The 23,585-nt window shown below is 37.1% G+C and overlaps 1 protein-coding gene across 5 annotated transcripts in view; it reads right to left on the reverse strand.

Annotated features, from left to right (window-relative positions):
* Positions 1-23,585, reverse strand: part of TASP1 (taspase 1) — a 245,179-nt gene that overhangs the window by 82,360 nt on the left and 139,234 nt on the right. For all 5 annotated transcript variants that reach the window (XR_004421841.1, XM_033095350.1, XM_033095348.1 and 2 more), the window contains one exon: positions 13,671-13,781. Coding sequence is in view for 4 of the 5 variants with exons in the window: in XM_033095350.1 (XP_032951241.1) it covers positions 13,671-13,781 (111 nt within the window). In the remaining variant the exon portion in view is untranslated. The remainder of the gene's footprint in view (positions 1-13,670; positions 13,782-23,585) is intronic.

The raw sequence follows: 23,585 nt of genomic DNA on the forward strand, positions 1-23,585 counted from the left end.
TTACAGAGTTGTTTTTGTTTTTTCCCTTTTTTAGAACTGTGCTTATTATTTGCTTTCCAACCAAATAATATTACCAAATTATTTCCAGTTATCAAAATCTGATAGGTAATTTAAATGGTCTTTTCTTTGTTCCCAAAGTACCACATCTGCGGTTGACACAATCATCTTCAGCTATTTAAAAAGCTCCAAATGTCCAAAATATACAGGATTTCCAGGCTCAAGGAGAAGGCTAGAGCTCTTGTGTAAACAGGAAACCTAGACCACAGGAAGAAAACCAACTTCAGCTGTGAATGCACAAAGCCCTAGAAAGTTACACTTCTGTTGCTGGCTACCCATTTCTATTTATTCTGATAAGCTCATCTTGTTAGTCTGCTCCTGATCAATTTTGTCAGTAATTTAATACAATAACAAGTTTTTCTTTCTTCTTATTTGTAGGAGGAGAGGAAGAACTGAAAAATGATTGAAGCTGCTGGAAACAAGCTGAGCCAGTTTTATCCCAAGATTCACCTTTAGGAACAATGTATCAGCCATGTCATAGACGGCAACTTCTGAGTATCCTGGAAATTGTGATGATTCTGTTTCTTACACTCAACATGACTGAAAAATCAAATTTAGGTATTACTCAATTTAACAAGCAGATGAACTATTTATTTTCAAATGATGATTGCTTGGGTCAATAAATGTCATATTTAACCATCAATTCTAGCCAAAGAAAAAAACAATGTCTCAAACTTTTACTTCTTTCAACAATTCCACTGAATGAATATTACCTAACTAATCACTCTTCCTATTATCTAACCTCCTAACCTTCTTGCACAAGTTTTCTGCATCTTGTTTTAAGATATATGATTATTTCTTAAACTTCTATTAAAAAAACAACAACAACAACAACAACAACAAAAAAAAACAGAAAAACCACCACTCTAAGAGGTATTGCAGAGCTCATCAAAACAACTCCCCAGAAAGAGACAAGCAAAAAGTATTCAATTTTGACATTAGCGTCCTAAAAAATATTCTGGAAGGACCTTAGAAAACCACATTCATTTCTAAAATGATTGTCATGCTTGTAGCCACTTGCTATCTTTCCCTTTTTTTCCTTTTGTCCCCATTCCACCCACTCAAATTTATTCTGATTTGTAAAACTTCTACACACTTAAAAATATTCTGGGGTTCTACATAATTATCTCAAATCATGTGCAAAGAAAAATATGATTTATTTTGCAACTTTGTGACCCTCTATAAGATGTATTCCAATTAAAGAAGAAAAAAATATCATCAGTACTTCAATACGTTTGTGTATGAGTACACAGTTTAAATGCAAAGTTGCGATTGCCAGTCATCTATCAAACTCTAAACCATCTAGCTTCTCACCAAAGACCTTAGCTCAAAGACCTTCTTCATCATTTCTGGTACTCTTTCTTTCCCAGCTGCTCAGTGGAGTTCCTTTTTCACTCTGCCTCTGCACAAGCTTGTATACCCTCTTAATGCCTAAATCCAAACGCTTTATCTTGATATTCTTCTACATTTCTAAACACATGGAAATTCCTTAGTTAGGTCAAAACAATTCCTCCTGTCACTGGTTTCCAGATCAGTGTCCTCCTTGGTTGCACCCATTCTCCTTCCCTTTTCTATCTTCTTCACAGGATGTTCTTTCCACCCATCCCAAAGGCAGACATCCTCTAAGGTTTTCACCTTTAGCTCTACTCTCAATTCATTCTAGAAATATTTTATTTGCTGTTCTAGCTGCTGTTCTAGCAGCTGTTCTAGCTGCTGGGAATATAACAATGAGCAGGAAATAACAGTCAAAGTTTATGCCCTGCTGGAGGGAGGTAGACAATAATAAATATGTATAGAATTAAATCAATAAGTGGTAACAAGAAACATAAACCAGAGTAGGAGGGTAGGAAAAGGAGTAAAAGTTGTAGGAAGGGTGGTTAGGAAAGACCTCTTTGAAGATACGTCATGCAAGCAGCTCCGGCCTCCTCAGGTGGATCATCCATTCTGTAGGAGACACCATAAACGATGAGGACAAGCCCAAAGTCCAACTTCCCTTTCAAGCTCCAGCCCCATATATCCGACTGTCTTCTTTACCTCTCGCCAAAATGGTCAAAATCAATCCCAACGTCAATCTACCTGCATGTCCAATGTTCTGCACATGACATTCTCACAATCTCTTTATTGGCATGCAATTTCAAGTCCATCAGAATCAAAAAAACATTTTTTTTTAATGCCTCTTTCACTGCATCTGTCACATTCAATCAACCATCAAGCCCCAGAGATTGTCTTTGAGAGTCTCTGGTACCTGACTCTTCCTATTAAAACTAAATCTGCTTCTCTAATTGCCACCGCCTTCAAATAGATATAAGAGACTCATCTACAGGGTCTCCCTCATCTAATCTATCCTACTAGTACAACACTCTATCCTAGCACAACACTCTACTGCCAAAGCCTAGTGTAGCTCTTCACTACACTAAGTTCAATTTTTGTTTTGTGTATTTTCACTTGTAATTACACCACTCTCCTTAACATATTCTGTCCACCTGACAATCAGATCATTTGCTGTTCACAAAACAATTCCAAGATTTCCCTCTTGAAGGCACCTCATTCATGACACTATGTTTGGTGTACCAGATATGTCACCTCTTCCTCTGCTTCTTCTGAACTCAGCCTTTCCTACTTTATCATATTAAGAGTTTAATTATGAAATTTTTCATAAAACATAAAAAGAACATATGTAACAATTTATCAATCATATTAGTAGAATAAATGTCCATTAATCCACTCAACAATTAGAGCAGTTCAACACTACCAGTACTATTCAGAATACCCAGGTTCTCCTTCCCCGACAAAAACCACTACCCTGAATTACTTTTCAATACTTCTTGTTATCCTTTATAGTTTTATCATACATACATGTATGATTAAATAGTGTTTGGTTTTGCAAAGTTATATTAATGGACTACAGTCCACTGCAAACTGTATTTTGTAACTTAGTATTACGACTTCTAAGGTTCGTCCATACTAATGTACGTAGCTGTAATGCATTCATTTTCACTGCCATATGGTTTTCTCCTGTTGATGGACATTAGAATTCATTCCATTTCGTGCTGTTAAGAAAAAAATGCTATAAACGTTCCTATGCATGTTATCTGGTACACATGTACATTCGAGTATCTAGGACTACCTAAAATGAAAAGTTCTTAACACATTTATTTGAAAGTGTGATTTTTCCTATTAGTATTTTATCCAGCATTATCAGGTTATTTGCAGTCGAGAGGTTCCAGGATCTCCATTTCACAAAATAGCCAGGAATGAAAGTGCTTGTATTTCCTGCACTTTAATATGATACTTACTGCATCTTACATTTTATTATTCATTTGCCTTTTTTCTTCTCCTAGAATGCAGGTTCCTCAATATCAAGGCTGTTTTGCTTTATTTATCTGTGAATTTCTCACAGTAGCCAGCAAAGTACATACATGGCTTTCAATATTTCTTATTGAAATTTGTAAAATTTCAGTATTTGTTAAACAAAAAGATGGTAAAAAAAAATTCTGAAAGTATGAAATTATAAAAGCCCAGGACCCAAGAATAATGCTTTAGAGGATGTTTAATTTATTGTTTTCTTTATTTTTGCAATTTGGACATGTGAGTACAACAGGCTGAATATCCTAGTGTTTATAACAATGAAGGAGAAACATGTTTGACTTTTTAATAGATAAAAAAGAATAAATTCTCTTAAGAGTCCCTTAAGCCCCAGAGAGGTGCAAAGGAAAAATATTTTAGTATTTGAATAAGAGAATCATTCATAAAGAATATGGAGAAAAGTCGTATAAAAGTCCAAAAATGCACTGGAGAAGAGGACAGTATATTTTTTAATTTTTCTAAACTGTAAAGAAATTCATGAAACATAATTGATAATTTAAGATAAGAGGTTAAAATGTGTAACGACAATGTACTTTTGTTCTTCCTATGATGTTTAACACTCATGAATTATTGGAGTTTTAGTTAAATATTTGGTCATTAAAATAAAATATTTATTGAATACAACTTCTCAATTGAGCATAAAATCACAAAAGTGAACTCCCTTTAACCTCAGTTGTTGATGACATTATGTATTTGACAATAAACCTATGATGTCAATAATAGTGTAAGAGTATTCCCCAAAGGAATAAAAGAATATAGAGCAAAACTACTTTTTTAAATCCTACACACCACATAGAATTTTTGAACAATAGTCACACAGACTGTAGGTTGATAATACTAATAGCTTAGAAAAGGGGCATTTGCTTTTTATAGATAACATATTTATCAGCCATTATATGAAGTGTGATAAAAAAAATACGGTGAATGTCTCAATTTTTTTTAAAAAGTTATTTAACACCTATGGGTAAATAAAATTTGAAAATTCAAAAATATATTACAGTAAAAGACACATTGCCATTAATCACCCTCAAAATACTCCCCCTCGCTTCGAACACACCTATCCCATCATTCTTGCCACTTTCTGAAGCAGTTAGCAGTTCTGAAGCCCTTTTTCATGAGTGTCTTTTTGCGCTGTCATGGTTGCCTCCATGTCCAGAATCGATTCAAAATGTTTTCCTTTCATGGTCATTTTGACTTTGGAAAAGAGCCAGAAGTTGCACAGTGCCAGATCTGGTGAATAAGTTGGATGAGGACACACCATAATGTTTTTATTTGACAGAAATTGCCGTATCAGAAGTGATATGTGACACAGAGTGTTGTCATGATGAGTGATGAAGTAAAGACACTCACGAAAGAGGACTTCCAGAACTGCTTCAGAAAGTGGCAAGAACGATGGGATACGTGTGTTCAAGGGAATATTTTGTCAGGGATTAAGGTTATTGTGTCTTTTACTGTAATAAATTTTTTTATTTAAACATTCACTGTATTTTTTGATCACACCTCGTATTTAGTAGTGAGCAGAACCAACTGAAAAAAGTTCTGTGACGTTACTTGTTGAGAACTGGGCAGGACGCTATAATGCCACCCTGAAGTTCACGTACCACACATGCAGCCACAGTTTGCACGAAAAAAGAATAATTCATGAACCAAGTTTGTTCAAAAATAACCATGAGAATAGGAAGTCACATCTGAAGCACTGTAAGGTCTCTGTGTGTGTGTGTGTGTGTGTGTGTGTGTGTGTGTGTGTGTGTGTAATCACAAAGTACAACTAAAAAGGAAACCTATTTCTTTTCCCTACTTAACTAAGCATTCAGTCTATAATCAGCTGGTTAGCATGAAGTATTATTAAGGCACTATTTTTACAGTACCCATTTTTATGGGTTTTCTATGTTATACAAACAGTGTTTTTTTTTAAAAAAAAAACGCATGAATTGGTTACTTTCTTTTATGCTTCCTATATTAAGTCAAACCAAAGCTCTGGATCTTGGCATAATGGTAATGCAAATGGAAACAAAAACAGTTCAATCTTCAAAATGTCTTTCAATTTTACTCTATTCATTCTATCACATTAAAGTCTCATTTATCAAAAATAGATTTTTAAAGATCTTTATATTTAAGAATGTCAGAGTATGTTTCAAATTGCAAAAAAAAGAAAACAATCTTTATTTTAATAAGTCACTGACGACTTTAGGAAAAAATACATAAAAACAAATTATTTTATCGTAAGTATAAAATTACTTAAAAAAAAATCTCTTATTAGTGCAGAAGGTCACAGATATCAAACATACCACCAGAAGAGACAGGGTTATTTCAAAATTCTGCACAGATGGTTACTGCTATGCCATTTTAGAATCTCTCATTTAAGGTAATTTTACCATTAATAAAAGTTAAATGTCGATTAAAACAAAATCACCCAAGAAGTATAACAGAAAAATTGTCAAAAGCTATGAGCAGGTAATTCCCAGATTAATACAAAAGGCCAAATTATATTTGGCCAAACTCAGTCATCAAGAAAAGAGGAAATAAAACTGGAAACCATGTTTTTAGTCCGTGATTTTGGATACGTTTAAACATTTGATAATAATCATTGGAAAAGAGTGTGTAGGGGACTTCTCATTTCCGGTTCACGTAAAGAGCTTGGAGGTCGAAGACATAAAAAGGGGAACAAACTCAAAAATCAAAACTCTTCTTAGATCTGTCAGAGAAATGAGGCCACCAGGTAAACAACTGCCCTCAGAATTAGAGAGAAAGACAGCCAGATACAGAAAATCACAACTTACCAGAGCAGCAACCTCCACAGGAACCAGTGCTGGGTAGGAAAACCAGAACTGTTACTGAAGAACTGCTGGAGTCTCAGTTTGGGCAAGTCTGTGAGTTTAAAACTCCAGGGAGGAAGGACAGGGTGGCACACTTTTGTGAGCTTTACCTCCTGAAAATCTACCAGGTTCTAACAGTGAAGACTGGAGAAACACTCCCTCCTGCTTCCAGCAGGGGAGGGGAACAGAGAACCACTTTAAAATATAACAGAGAATTCCCTTCTTGTTAACAAAGCCTGCCCTCAAGAGGAACTATTTTACCAGAGCCTAACCTGTTGGGGTTTTATCAGAACTTAACCTCATTAGGAAATACTCAACTCCAGCCAGCTCTAACCTTCCACATGGGGAGACGCACTTGCGAAGTTCACAGCTCAGAGGCACAACTTATCAGAGCAGAAACTCACTGAAAATCAGATCTAATCACTGGAATATAGAATGTTTCCTCCACCCCATACCTTACCACTATATTACTAGACCTACTTACCTCAGTTCCTTTTACCCAGTACATCATGTGCAGCTACCAAGAAAAACATTAAAGGGGCCAGCCGAGTGGCTCAGGTGGTTAGAGTTCCATGCTCCTGACTCCGAAGGCTGCCGGTTCGATTCCCACATGGGCCAGTAGGCTCTCAACCACAAAGTTGCCGGTTCAACTCCTCAAGTCCCGCAAGGGATGGTGGGCTCCACCCCCTGCAACTAAGATTAAACACGGCACCTTGAGCTGAGCTGCCGCTGAGCTCTCAGATGGCTCAGTTGGTTGGAGTGCGTCCTCTCAACCACAAGGTTGCAGGTTCGACACCAGCAAGGGATGATGGGCTGTGCCCCCTGCAACCAGAAAACGGCAACTGGACCTGGAGCTGAGCTGCACCCTCCACAACTAAGACTGAAAGGACAACAACTGGAAGCTGAATGGCACCCTCCACAACTAAGATTGAAAGGACAACAACTTAACTTGGAAAAAAGTCTTGGAAGTACACACTGTTCCCCAATAAAGTCCTGTTCCCCTTCCCCAATAAAAAATCTTTAAAAAAAAAAAAGAAAGAACTAAAAACATTACAAGGTATACTAAAAGGCAAAAAAGCACAATTTGAAGAGAGAGCAAACATCAAAATATGATATGACAGTGATGTAGGAATTATTAGACAGGAAATTTAAAACCACTCAGGGATGATGTAGATGCCTGATCACTGCACTGTATACCTGAAGCTGAAGCTGAACAATAATGAATGTCAACTACAATTTTATATATATATGTATGTATATATATATATATATATATATATATATATATATATATATGTATGTATATATAGTTACAAGAAGTGGAGTGCAGCATTAGGAAATATATATATATATGTATGTATGTATATATAGTTACAAGAAGTGGAGTACAGCATTAGGAATAGAGACAGTGGGAATGTAATGGCTATGTGCAATGTCAGAGGGGTAGTGGATGGGGGGAGGGAGGTTGTCACTGTGTGAGGGATATAAATGATAAATCTCTAATTATTACATTGCTTTGTGCACCTGAAACTAATAAAAAAAGTTAAAAATAAATAAGTAAATTAAAGCAGGAAAAAGGTACCATATGTGGGGAAAAAACAACTATAATTAATACACTAAGGAGTCTAATGAACAAGTAGATATAACATGTAAGAACAGATGGCTAACGCAAGCAGAGAGCTGAGAATTCTAAGAAAGTATAAAAAAGAAATGCCAGAGATCAAAACACTGTAATAGAAATGAAGAATGCCTTGATGTGACTGAACATGGCTGAGGAAAGAATTTCTGAGCTTGAGAATATCTCAGTAGAAACTTCTAAAACTGAAAAAGCAATGAGGCGTGCAAAAATTAATGTCAGACATCAAACCACAGATCTAGGAAGCTCAGAAAATACTGAGAAAGATAAATGTCCCAACTACTCCTAGGCAAATCATATTCAAATTGCAGAAAATCGAAGATAAAGAAAAAAATCTTAGAAAAGGCCAGAGGAAGAAAAAAACACCTTACCCAGAGAGGAGCAAAGATAAGAATGACATCCCACTTCACAGAAACCATGGAAACAAGAAGAGAGTAGAATGAAATATTGAAAGTGTCGAGAGAAAAAAAAAAATCCACACTCACCAAACCTGAATTCTGTAGCCTGCAAAAATCATCTTTCAAAAGTGAAGGAGAAATAAAGACTTTTTCAGACAAACATTGAGGGAATTTGTTGCCAGTAGACCTGCCTTGTAAGAAAGGTTAAAAAAATTCTTCAGAGAGAAGGAAATTGATATAAGCCAGAAGCTCAGACCTACATATAAAGGAAGAGCATTACAGAAGGAATAAGTGAAGTCTTATTTTTAACTGATCAGATAGCAATTTGTTCTTAATCATAATAGCGATAATGCATTTGATTGTGTGTGTGTGTGTGTGTGTGTGTGTGTGTGCTGATGTATGCATGAAACGAATGACAGCAATGATATAAGGGACGAGAGAGCAATATTATATTAAAGTACTTGCACTACCCATGAAGTGGTAAGTACTGTAAATGTATATTGCAAACTCTAGCACAACCACTAAAAAAGTTTTTAAAAAGAAGTATAATTTGTATGCTACAAAAGAAGAGAAAATGGTACTGAATAAAATGCTCAATTTAAGTATTAAGGAAGAGGTATTCACACATGGTAAAATGATACAGACGAAAATTACAGACAAATTGACTCTCAGTAGCGAAATGAATAAATTATGGAACCACAGAATATCCAGCTATAAATCTATATATACTGACATATTACGAGCACCAGCACACATTAAGTGAAAAGTATGTTGCAAAACAACGTATTAGAAATCTCTTCTACGTAAGTGTTTAAAATGATGAGAGACAGACAGACTATAGAGACACACATCCCAAATTGTCAGCAGTGGTCCTTTCTGGCAAGAGAAATGGGACTTAGAGTAAATGGAAAGGAGGTATCAGTTTTGATGATTCTATACAATTTTTCTATGCATACATTGCAATGAAAATCTCTAGACATATTATTTATGCAAATCTTTTTTAAAGGAAAAACAAAGGAAGCAAGAAAGGAAGAATATTGTGAAGTCTTTACACAAAATCAAAACTAGTTGCTAGCTTATCTCAGTCATTGCCAGAAAGGATTTCAACCAAATCACTTCAAATAGGAACCTGAAATCCACCATTAACAGTTTTAATTTATAATTTCAATTAAGGACTAATATGATTTACAACTGTACAATACAAATAGTTAATACTGGTCTGGGAACTAAACCAAGGATCAAATAGAATTTTCAAGCTAGAAGGGACTTTAGGGACCATTCAGATCTGGCCCCTCATTTCACACATGAGAAATCTGGGAAGAAAGAGATTCGTCCTAAAACAGACAATTAATTTCACGGCCAGTGTGTTAAAAGAGGCAAAAACCCAACCTCATCTAGGTCTCTGGTAAATTCCATTTCTTTCATTCTAACTACTTTGTAAATATCATCTGTGGTTCCTGAAAATTCCCAAGTGGTTCCTGAAAATCTTCATTTTCCAATCCCATTTCCACATTACCTGATTAAGTAGGACTTCATATTTACAGGCTGAATCCAATAGAAAATTCACAGATTAGCATGGTGAAGAAATTTAGAAACTGTCTCGTCTAACATTCTCATTTTTTGTTTTTTGGTGTTTTTTTTTTTTTTTTTTTTTTTAATAAAACAGCTTAAGTAACTTGCTACGTTCAGTGAGTCAGAAACAGAGTTGAAAGTGGAATCCAGCTGTCTTAATACCCAGGACACTGTTTTTCTGTATTTCACATTCATTTAACTTAAAAAAAAAAAAAAAAAAAAAAAGGCAGTGTGATCTTGTAGAACCAACACCCACTGTCTAATCAGGTAACTTTAGGCAACTCACTGAACTCTTTCTTGTAAACTGGGTTTCTTCAACTATTAAATGAGCAGGCTCAAAAAGATGAGCTGTAAAGTTTCTTACTCCTTTCCATGAGCCTGGAATATTTAAGATGGTGTTCAATATTCATTAGGTCATTGGATCTAGTGGCAAAATGAAATATTGCAGTCCAACTCTCTGAGTAGATTTAAATAGGAAAGTAGTTTTAAAGAGGAGAGTACAAGAAAGCAGCAGGAGAGAGAGAAGTGGAATTTGAGAACTCCTTAGCATGGACCCAAATCTGGAGGAGTCAAGCTAGCTAGTGAATCTGTTGTTTCTAGGCCATTCTCAACAAGTGGAAAGTTATCATGTGCCATAATTACCCACCTACCACAGCGTTCCTTCTCCTGAGCATCTAGTTTTCTCCTCTTACATTCCTTCCTACTAATGTTCTGAGAATGCCTCTAGTATAGCTAAATAAAAAATAACAAATTAAATAAATTATATATGCTATTCAGCATTCAACAATGGTTAACTGTTAAAACAAAAGAACAATAAAACCTACAGTCTGATTCTGATATATTTGGGGATGTATTAATGTGAATGTAATCAACCTTTTTCTAGAAAATCACTAGAGGTAGACCTCAAAGTCCTGTATCTAACACATTTTGCCATCGGGCAATTTTTATTAAAATGCATATAGCTAATACCATTATTTATGTCTTCATAACCTCAGCGCAAATAATTCCAAGAAAGCATCCGTACAAAATCTCTTTGCACTGAAATGTTTCTCCAGATACTCACTCTGTTCTTCCTTCAGATAAATAAATCCAGTTCTTTCTTGCTCATAATCTGTTTTTCTTTCTCTTTGTTCCCTAAAAACATTTCCTAACAGGGCACGATACTTATTAAAGGCCTGAATGATAGTGAAATTCAGTTTTATCCCCACCCGTAAAAACTTCCACTTATCTCATGAGTTGCATGCTTAGTTAGCTGAGCTTCTAAGTGGACTTTGGTAAATTGTAAGTAGAGAATTTGGGATGACATCTGTTTGAGTAAGTAAGCCTAAATTTTGGCAAAATAGTTTGGAGCAGGTTTCCACCAGTACCCTAAACAAAGGGCTGGGGTGGAGGTGTGATTGGACACTTGGACATTTGTGGGAAAACTACAAGAAAAAAAATCAATCATCGGTATGGATTTCTATCCCTCTTGAGGGTGGAGGAAAGAGAGGAGACAGAAAAAAAGCCCTAGCTAGATTTGGAGGCTCAAGAATAGATGAGGCCTAAAGAGACAGAAAGCCACAAAGAGGGCACCCATTCCCCTGCCACCCCTCAGGCCAGAAGAGTCAATAGAAAAAGTGGCCTGATATGCTTGGGCCATGAGGGCGTGACAATCCCACTGGTTAGTCCAAGTTTTCAGACCACCTGACTCCACTGCCCCAAGCATCTGCTGTCAGTACTGAGGAAGCCAGAGGCGACAAAAAGACCATGAACACCACCGCGAATTCAACAGCAACAGTGGCCAGTAGCCCACAGGTAGGCGGTGGGCAAGTCCCATCTCAGCAGAAGCCAACAGTGGGAGGAGGACCATGAACCTGATGGTCCCTCCCACAATGACACAGAAGCTCCCTGGAAACCAGATGCCTCCCAGTAGAGATGGAAGGGGCAACCAACAAATATAAAGTGCCATCTAAAAAAAGACGAGGCTTACAAGGAGGCGACTGGCAGAAAGAAGACAAAGGCATTAAACTAAGTTACAGAACATAAACGGAGTTAAAGTAGGCACCTTCCTGCAATTTCCAGCACGTGCTGGGAGGAGAGGCAGTGTGATGTGAGGATAGCTGGTAAAGTCTGCCCCAGCCACAGACCCAAATGCAGCCTATCTGTGTGACCTTGCAGCCTGGGCCTGGCGATAATCTGACAGCAGCCCTCTCAACAAGGAAACCAGAGGCTTCCAGTGGCTGCACACTGTCTCTTGTCAGGACTACCTTGGCAAGGCCCCGCACAACCCGCATGCAGCCCTGTGGCCCAGCGTGTCAAACACCGAGCAGTCAGACCCTCTGCAAGCCTCCTGTGGCCTGTGTGCTCTGAAGACCTGTGTATCCTCTGCCCCCGCCAGAGCCGGTCTCCCATTGCACACCGAGCCACCGAGTGCAGATTATCTGCTCCCTGTATGCACTCCAGGGTATGGCCTATTGTTTGCCCAGCAACTCCAGACCAAACCAGTGAACGTCACTGCTACCTGGTGGCCAAACCATACCTTCTCCAACGAGGTCTGAGCCCCTTCCAAGTATGTCCTTCCTGGGATACTCTGTCAGCTCTAGAGTACCACATACAGTATCCTTATAATTACTTCCACCATAGCCAACAATTCTTCATATTAAACTCCCCTGGTTAACCTAATGTATGGTTTCTGTCTCCTGAATGGACCCAGAGGGCTACATCCTCCTACTATCAAAACTGACATTTTCACTTTCCCCTCCCCTGGACCGTGCCCAGCCCTGAATGTCTCTTTTCTATAGAGATAGTCTTGGACAACTGTAGCTCTACTCTATAACCCTCTTCCAAAACACCATTTTATTTGTCAACTTAAGAACACGTAAGGGTTCTTTTCTTTCTATCAGATCCCATATAAACGATGCTGAGATTTGAAGGCCCTCTGGGACCTGGCCTCACCTGGCCATCCAGCCCTGCCACACACTGGTGAATATTCCTCCCCAGGTAAGAGTCATACAATCTCCTAGCCCTCACCATGCCTAACCCCACTGTCACGTCTGTGTTCACGTTCCTGTCTTTCCCCTCTTTTCCCACTAATCCCAGAGGCTTTGGGGGCCAGTTCCATCCACTAGTTGTTTGGGGGTGATTTCTTCCCATAGTTCTGTCAGTGTTGTGCTCACCACACAGTTAGCACCTTACTGGATCCTGTTGTCTTAATTCTCTAAGTGCATATACACCCCTCCCCCCAGATTAACCCTGTGATACTCATTCTGTAATTTACGTGTTCGTGGCTAATCACTCTAACTCATATTTAACTATGCTTTATATTTCTTACACTACGTCACGAATCTTTGCACATGGTAAGCTCAACATTAAATGATGGGAAAAGCAGACTACACCAAGTAGTTTTAACCTTTACATGGCTTGGCAAATGAGCCTGGGAAGAATTTCAACTCAACCTTATACAACTATGTGGCAGCACTGGATTCGTGAATACTGAGTTTTAAAACACTGACTTAAAAGTAAAAGAGTCAAATTGTATTTAAAAACTTTTAAAGGGAGTTATCCCTTGAATTTTGTTTTAGTAGAAGTGTGTCTTATTGCGTATCACTCGAATTTTAGACAACGTCTCATAGCTTGGGCATTAGATTAGTTATATGGCCAATTTCATGCTGTAGTATAACTGTGAAGGAATTCTTTTCATGACCAATATTAATTGAGGGTCTACATCTATGCTAGGTCCTGGACCTAGATCTAGTGATTCCAATGTGGTACCTGAATCATGGAGCTTACGGCTCAATAAAGCAATCTGTATTTAGAAGGATGTAATTTTCTTAATGTTATACTTACTGATAAACTTGTTTTGCATAGTCTCCAACAGAGCTTGGTGAGCATCTTCAGCTTGCAAAGCGTGTGAACATTCTCTAGCCAGTATGGTGCGTACAAGATGCTCCCCACATCCTAGAAATCCAAGGAAACCAAAAATAGTTGAGGAAAAGCAGTTCTAAACATCCTCCTCGTCTTACGTGTATTAAAACACCCCTATGCACCACTTAAGTAGTAGTTGTACTGGAGAATAATTCAGTGATGGATGAAATGACTTGTGTGAGCAATCTAATAATTTTAGTAATGAGATTTGGCAGAAAGTAAAGAAACACATGACTGTCTTATCTCAAAAGGAAACAAAAAAATGAAAGGAAAACACTATTTCATACAAATGATTTACATAATATAGGACTTTAGACTGTCTACCTAGGAATCTGCTAGGGTTCTGTCTCATTTCCATGGTTGGGTCACTACAAAAAACTGTGTTTTATAATTTCTTTGTTATATTCAATTGGCCTTGGTCTCCCATTTCCCTCTGGCACCCACACACCTAGGCGCATGGGCGAAATCTAGTCAGCTGGGGACAGTCTAAATCTCCCCTAACCTACTTTTCACTGAAAGCTCCACCACAGATCAACAGCTGTAAAGTGACTTAATAAAATAGCACTTTTCCCACTTTCTCATAATAATTTACGTTGCTTTCAGGGGTGAATACTCTCGTCCTCCTAAAGAATGAATGCATTTTAACTCTCTGTGGTAAATTTGGACCAGTCAGACACACTGAGAAAGGGTAGGCATAGTGGTGATGAACACTGCCTAGAATTTTATTACAGTCTCCACCTGTTAAAAGTAGAAACTGCCTGCAAAAGTAGAGACAAAGGAAATTTAATTTATAGGTTAGCAAGTTCAAATAAAAGATTTCTGAAGAAAGAGCCTGGTATTTTCTTAGAAGTACAAAATGTAAAAAAGCTACTTTGACAAATATTGGAGGGAGAAACCTTTTTCAAAACCTAGTAAATGCCATTTGAAATGCTTTTTGTATATAAAATCAATTTCACTATTAAAATGACAACATCCTCTAACCCAAAGGAAAACAGTAGATATAAAAGATCCTTACAGAGTATCTTTTTTAATAAACATTTTTCCCTCAAAATGATTCCTCCGCCATCTGAACTTCTGCTTCCCATCTCTTTAGAAAAATTTTCCTGGGCTGGCCCGGTGGCTCAGGCGGTTGGAACTCCGTGCTCCTAACTCCGAAGGCTGCCGGTTTGATTCCCACATGGGCCAGTGGGAACCACAAGGTTGCTGGTTCAATTCCTCGAGTCCCGCAAGGGATGGTGGGCTGCGCCCCCTGCAACTAGCAACGGCAACTGAACCTGGAGCTGAGCTGCGCCCTCCACAACTAAGACTGAAAGGACAACAACTTGAAGCTGAACGGCACCCTCCACAACTAAGATTGAAAGGACAACAACTTGACTTGGGAAAAAACGTTCTGGAAGTATACACTGTTCCCCAATAAAGTCCTGTTCCCCTTCCCCAATAAAATCTTTAAAAAAAAAAAAATTCCTGCCAAAGGTGTTCTGTTAATTCATTAGAAAATCAAGTCCTTCATTAATTCACATAAAGGTACAAATGATCTTAGCATCTACTGAGACTAAAGTATGACTACATCCTACGGTCAAAAAAAAAAAAATCACAGCGAAAGAAGAAGCATCTCTAAGATCCACTCAGATTATCCAACAGGAACAGGAACAAAGTAACTTTTTTTCATGTCATTAATTTGCACGCAGATATGACTGTAGGCCTGCATGCACATGTGCACACATACACACACACACACACACACACACACACACACACACCACACACACAGGTAAATGAGACAGGTTATTAGCAATCACAAAGAAATGTGGGCTTAGATTATCAAATGAAACAACCTCTTTTAAATAAATTCACGAAACTTAACCAACACAAAGTGCTATGATACACAGTTCTCTGTTTAGCTAGTATGTTTTGTGATAGATGTTAGGCACTAACAAATCTCGCTAAAAAAAATAATCTGTAATTGTTAAACCATGTTGGTGCCTTTCATTTCATAAATTTTCTCTTCATATATACAGACCTCTCTCCCTTTTTCCTTCCTCCCCCTCCCCTTTATATATACATGCACATGTGCATACACACATATGTGTATATTATGTATACACATACAATATATGCTCATTGTCAAAAATACAAACTGTTCAAAAATTATCAAAGTTTTTAAAAAATTATCTGGCATTTTACTTGAAGGAATTCCCCTGTACTTTTTGGTAAAGTGTAAATGTAAATATCCTTCAAGATCTAAATATGTCTTTGAAAGTATCTACACTGAGAGGAAGATCTAGGTATGTAATGTAATGTAATATAACTTCATAGGCAGGATTATGGTGATTCCCATTTTGTTAAATTTTTGCAATATTATTTTTATAATCAGGCGAAAAAACAACAATAAAGCTAATAGAAAAGAAACCATTTTTGACATTTACAATGTAGAGACACTGTGCTAAGCTCATGAAACTCCATAAATTTAAATTCCCTTTGTGTACATATTTGATGTTGAACAGTGAAATGTTATACTTTAGAACAATAATAATTGTTAGGAAATTGGCATATTATAAGCTAAATGAGTGTTCAGAAGGTTATGTATACACACCTCAAGTCAAACAGTTAAAACCACATGAAGTTAACATTACATCAAAAATACACAATGTATGTCAGAGAGACTTTTTCCTCTGTTGTTATACAGGAATATGCAGGGTTTTCCAGTGATTGATTTTTACCAAGAAACTTTGAAAATTATGACTTCTATTCTGACATATATCGCCTCTAACATAAGAGCCTTGACACCAAAAACTTATTCTCCTGCAGGTTCCAATCAAAGGAAAGTTTAACTTCTGTGGTTTTACCCACAAAATTCCAAGGTTTCTTAGAATATGATGCCATGTAGATGAAGTATAATTCAAAGGCAAACAGTACCATTCTTTATTCACAGATATTAGAAATAAGCCTCTTATTATATCTTCCTTTTGTCCTCACTCATGCAAGTAAAAGTGTATTTATGTTCTCAGATCTTAGTGGAAAACATGGATTATAAATAGAATAAAGACCTAACAAGAGACCTAGAGGAAAAGTGAAATAAATATCAAGTTCTAAAAAGAACATAGAAAAGTACACACTTATTTAGGGTCTATAAAAATGACAACTGAATGGATTGAAGCACACCGCGAATTCATAACTTACGTTTTAAAAAGCATTTGCTAAAAAATAAAATAAAATAAAAAGCATTTGTTGCCTTTGGAGAATGATATAGAATCAACTCACTCTTCTGAAAACTGATAAATGGAAAAAAAAAATCAAGGATTTCTCTGTACTTCCTATAGGAACTGTACAGTAGGGTAACCAAATAGTTTATGAGGAAAAATTCTCTCCATAGAATTATCCCAGCTAATAAAGAAGAACTTAACAGAATTAGAATATTACCATTTGTAACCTATAATATAATAATTGATATAGGCAACAATCGTCAATGGCGACTAATATTACAAAAAGATACAACCAGATAACACATCTCTTGATAAAATTACACCTTTGTAGTCTTGTGCCCCGCCAAAATAACGAAACCTGAATCTGATCAAGCCTCCTAATTCAATTATCAGTTTCTAGAAATAAAGTGTATCAACAAAAAGCCTACAATTAACACCAGACTTAATTGTGAAAGATTGAATTGTTTCTCCCTAAGATCAGGAACAAAGCAATGATGCCCGCTTTTATCACTGCTATTCAACAATTAGAGGTTGCAGCCATTGCAATAAAGCAAGGAAAAGAAATAAAAGGTAAAAAGATCACAAAGAAAGAGTAAAACTGCCTCTATTTGCAGATGATATGTTTATGTAGAAAACTCCAGAGAAATTAACAAAGCTATTAGAGGTGTCTCTCTAGATTCCGCCTATCTGCTTAGCAGTCTAGGGCAAAGGTTTGCAGCAGATACCCACCTGATAGTTACCACTACCCAAAATATGAACCTGATTTTCATTTGTTCCCCCATCCATTCACTCACCAAATTGTCATTGAGTACCTAGTTGATGCTAGGCCCACAGGACACAGTAGCTGGCAGGGGTGCTGCTGCATATTGTCAGATCTCCCTAAAGGTGTTAGACCCTTGCTTGGCTACTGAATTGTCATTCTGGCCAGTCCAGATGCCAATGCGCTGATTGTGTATTCTACAGAACAACCTTAGGAATTTAGATGAGTAACCTGCTAAGAGCCAGTCTCCCTGCCCAAGTGATCTCCTGTTAATCCAAACCCTTAGCCCAGTCTCAGCTGACTCTTTTCCAGTATGATTCCTGTTACTGAGACTCCAGTATATGCTACACCCAAAGACTTCAGAATTATAATGCACTTCCCCTCTTGTGGAGATCCTTAACCTTTCAGAACCCACACTAAAGATGAGTTCACAATAAAAAAAAATAATAAAACCATACACACACACACACACACACACACACACACACACACTCACAAGGTGGAATGAGAAGATGCAAAAATCAGAAGGATTATCAAACCAAGAAGTGGTGATAATAGAATAGAGGTTGACAAACATTTTGTTTAAAAAAACAAAAAAAAGATGAAGTAAATATGTTAGATTTTACAGGCAGTATATGATCTCTGTCAAATATTCTTCTTTTATTTTTGTATTAACCTTTTAAAAATTTAAAAATCATTCTTAGCTCATGGGTTGTACAAACAGAGGCCATGGGCCAGATTTGACTCATGGGTCACAATTTGATTATACTTATAATAGAACAATCTGTAGTACAAAGAAAGAGAAAAAGGAAAGGAGATCATAATTTTAAAAACAAAGCAATTTGGGAGCAGGGGTCAGGGGGAAATGTGCAATTTTTTTCAAGGAACCAAATAAAACTTTTCAAATCAAAAAATAAGTTGTTTCAAACAATGTATATAACAAGCATCAGATTAAATGCAGCTCAAGCAAGAGAACTAGAAGATATATCTGTGGAAAACTAAAAAGCAGCCTAGAATGATAAACAGAACGAAAATGAGGAGTTAACAAGCCTGGAATATACAATGAAAATATCCAATATATTAACAGGCATTTTGAAAGAGAGGAGAGAAAGAATGGGGGAGGAAGTACTAATATTTCAAGAGGCAATGAAACGAGTTTCCAGAATTTAAGTTATAAGGAAACCCTTAAACTGAAGATGCAAGGAGTCCCAAAGAAGAGGAATAAAAATAAATCCATCCTTAAGTATACCACAGTGAAGCTCGGGGCAGACAGAGAGAAAATATTAAAAACTAATCATAAAGAAAAGGAGAATCAGCTACAAAGAAATTTAAAATTTTAACTGACAAGTTGCGTATTAACTGGTAAATCATGCAACAAAAGAGGCCAGAAGACTAATATCTTAAAGATGGCAATAAACAAACAAACCAAAATACTTGTCAACCTAGATCAGTTAAACTACCATTCCAGAGGGGGGGTGAACATAACTGTTTCAGGCAAATAAAGACAAACTCATTCCTTTTAGATTTTAGCTCCCAGCTTACTTCCACTCTGCCAATCACTATTCCTTATCATAATTCATGCTGATTTTAATATTTACCTAAATGATTCTCCCATTACCTTGGCATCTAGAGTTTCTGATATCCTCTCTTCAAGTTATCCACATGACCTCATCAATTCACTCCCATGACTATGTCATTATCGATAATACTAACACCTCTACAGGCTCAATATTAACACAATCTCCAGGCTACCCTTCCTATCCCTCCAGCTGACCTCTTCAGCATTCCAATTCCAACATTCCCTCCATCTCACCAAAACCTACCATTCATGAATACTGCTGCTTTTTAATTATCCCTCCCTCCCCTTAGGTCCTCACCTCCTTCCTTACCCAACTAAAATTTTATGCTTCATCAACTTATACTCATTCTCTTACTCCTGAAAGCCTCCATATTTCACTCACTTCATTGAATATGTCTGGCAAAAGCTCACCCTGGACAATCAGCCAGAATAACTACACTAGGCTGCAAAAACAAACAACCCCCAAATCTCAGTAGCTTAACACAACAGAAATATAATTCTCAATGTTATAGGTTGTACCTGAGTCTCCAGGAAGACATGTTCCATACAGCCACTCAGGAACAAACTAGGCTGATAGAGGTTCCTTCATCTGTCATTGCACCTCCTGAATCATGTCCCTTCCAGGAAAGCAAGGAGGCCACCAAGTGCCATTTTACAGCTTTAGCCTAGAATTGACACATATGATTTCCACTCGAGTTCACTGGCCAGAAATAGCCACGTGGTCTCTGGCAACTGGAATGGGGCTGGAAAACACAGCAGAGCACATGGATATTCAGGGAGCATTAAATTAAATGTCTCTGCCACATCTCATTAAATCCAACTTTCCAGGCCTGCACCTACTAAACACCCGCTAAACAAGGTGTAGTAGACATCCTGTGACCACTGGGTGACAAGCATGAGCAGGAAGGCCTACCCTGAGGAAGACAAGAGAGAAGGGACAGACCCAGGTACCAGGTAACACTGCTGGGTAGCCTGACCAGCCCCAGGCTCTTCCCAGGCTTCTTGTTACATGAGACTTAAAACAAAATAAAATAAACAAAAACTGTATGTTTAAGCCTCAGCAACTGAGTTCTCTTTTTTAAGCTGAAATGTATCCTTCTTTTTTCTTTTGCTTTCTCTTACTAGAAGATATATATATATATCTATCAGAAAATTTACCATTAACCATTATTTTAAATGTACATTCAGTGGCATATAGTACATTTAAATTGTTGTGCAACCATCACCTCCATCTCCAGAACATTTTTTATGTTCTCCAACTAAAACTCTGTACCTATTAAACAACTGCCACTTTCTCTCTCCCTCTAGTCCTGACAACCACCATTCTATTTTCCAGCTCCAGGAACTGGACTACTCTAGATATCTCATGTAAGTGGAATCATACATTTTTGTCCTTTTGTGACTGACTTATTCCACGTGGCATAATGTCCTCAAGGCTCATCCACATTGTATAGCATGTATAAGAATTTCCTTCCTTTTTAAGGTTGAATATTCCATTGTATGCATTACCACATTTTGTTTATTTATTCATCTGTTGATGGATATATGAAGCCAACATGAAGCTCTCTTAATATATAGAGAGAGCTAATTGCTGGTGAAAGCAAATGGCTCAAAAAACTACACTGAAAGAAGACAACTTCTAGCTACTTCCAATTCAAAATACAACTTTGCATTGAGTCAGATATGTTTTCTGATAGGTTCATGTATATGTACTATTTATCAGACACCATTTGTAGCAACACATGAAAAAAATCATTTGTTCTGAGAACATTTATTTTAACTGAGTTATTTTGGAAAATCCATGATGTATTTAATTGCTACCAACAACCAAATTTATTTTTAATTTGTTTGAATAAATGAGAGTAAGTTGATTAAAATAAATCCTTTATGATGCCTGAAAAATGGAGTCTGACATATTTAAGAGTGCCTTTTATCCACGTAAAGAATGACCACTTCCCTCAACCATATGAAACCATTTCAGGAGGCCATCTCTAAAATGCGTGTTTGTGGATTTGCTTTAGAATCCAGAAAAAGGTGGCAAAAACTCCAAGGAAACTAGAAGAGTTAATAGACTATCTTTATTTTTCCCTCATATAGATGTTTCCAACAATGCCATAATTTCTCCAGTGAACACAATGCCCTACTTTTCAAAAGGGCTTCTGTATCTTTTTAAAGGAGAAATCTGAGATTTCTGGGCCAAGCAGCAGGTTCTTGTTTAGAGGAGGGCAGCCTTCTTTCTCTCTCCTTCTCCCCCCCACCCAATCCCTTCTCTCTCTCTCTCTCTCTCTCTCTCTCTCTCTCACAAACACACACACACACACACACACACACACACACAAACACAAACACACCTCTACTTTATTGCCATAAGGCTCTGTAGAATAAAGGTTAGTATATTCTATTCAGTAGTCACACTCAAGTTTGAATGCAGCTGAGTGACTCTGGGACTCTTTATTTAAGTATCAGTTTCCTCAGCTGTAAATTGAGGAATGGGAGTAGCAATTCCTCACAGAGTTGTTGTGAGGACAACATGAGACAATGCACACAAAGTATTTAGCATGGACTTAGTAAACAATAAATACTACAATGAGGATAATGACTGCCTTTAGGAAAATAATTTATCATTTTCTCTCCTCATCTTATTCTCTGTATTTTCCTTCTATTAGGACAAGGTGATTCCCAGCTAGCCTGACAATCAGCACTAAGAGACTAGGAAAGAGTTAAAAAGGAATTTAGCTTTTGGTTTGCAATTCTGAAGGCTATTGCTTCAAAGCAAACTGAGCCTACACCTAGAGTCAAAATGGCCACTAGCAAAACTTTTCATTAACAAAACAAAACAAATAAAGTGATAAAGATTTGTTAGTCTGGCAGGAACTATTTTAACTGTGGTTATCCAGGGATTATGAATTATGCATGATTTTCATTAGTTATTTATTCCTTCTGTTATTTTTCCCAACTTTTATAATAAATACCTATTGTTTTCCCCAACAGGTTTATTGCCTGATTTCAATGTTACACTTCTGCATTCACATTACTTCCTCTTCAGGCAGACAGTAAAGGCTACGCAGGGTATCCAATGAGGTCTGGTCCCATGCACTTCACTTCCCTGCATCTGAGTTCAGGAGTTGCTAAGAGTAAATGTGAACTAATAGTATAGATGATTTATTTCATCTGACCTTCATCACAAATTCAGTATTTTCACTTCAGCTCTAGTGACAGATGCATCCTTTAAATTTAGGTAATTAAAAATATGTAATGCTATAGCCCAATAAAATCATATTGTCAAATCATGTTTTAGTTCCAAAATGTAAGTAACAAACTGAAAAGCATTTGCAATAGGATAAAAATAAAAATTTGTAAACTCTTGGCTGACATTTAATATATTTCTTCATGGCATTTCAAGATAAGTTTTCATCCTTTTTATCTTTGTCTCATTTAATGATGGCAGCAGTAGTGTTATGAGCCAAATTATTAGAAAATGAAAATTAAAAGGCCCCTCTGTGTCAAATTTTTAATGTAGTGTTCAAATGCAGGATTTTAATGTAGTGTTTAAATGGTAGAGGCTTACGATACAACTCCTCCACAGGACCTCAAAATGAGATTAGAATTTTTAAGTGTGACTGCTAATCTCATAAGTCTTTCTCTCCTTTGGGAGACTATTTTCTTCTAAACCATTCTAACGTCAGCTCTGATACAAAAAGCCCCCAGAGGGGGAAAGTGAAGTTGTAGTCACAGGAGAGACATAACCCACCTTCCCAGGCAGCCTGCATACAAAAGTAGAGGATCGGCAGCAACAAAAGCTCACATTCAGTACCACTGGCACACCACACATCTCCAAGGATTACTGATGATTTTGAAGTATTTATGTCATCTTATAAATGCCATTCACTCTCACTGTGGCTAGTGGGCATTTGAAAAATCTTTCAACACATCCCCTGTTAGAAATCTACAGGGACAGATAAGTAATGAGGAAAGGCCTTTCCAAATTTAAAAGGAAACATTTGGTACTTCAGTTTCCAGTATTGCAACATCTCTTTTTCAACAAAGGAATTTATTACACAGTACGTCACCTTTTCCCTGTCGGAGGATTTACTGCCAATTTTGGAGTTGGGTTACTTCTGGTTTTCAAGCCTGTCTTGTGAAATTAAAGAGAGGGCTGCCTTAAAAGTGATAGAACACACATGATTTCAGTCCCCACAGTGTCCCCATGGTTATCAAACCTGGAACCTATTATATACAAGAAGAAAACATAAGGATCTTTATAAAGAGGTGGAATAAGTAGTGAAGATGTCTAA

Source organism: Rhinolophus ferrumequinum, chromosome 23 (genome assembly GCF_004115265.2).
Source record: "Rhinolophus ferrumequinum isolate MPI-CBG mRhiFer1 chromosome 23, mRhiFer1_v1.p, whole genome shotgun sequence".
NCBI classification, from domain to species: domain Eukaryota; kingdom Metazoa; phylum Chordata; class Mammalia; order Chiroptera; family Rhinolophidae; genus Rhinolophus; species Rhinolophus ferrumequinum.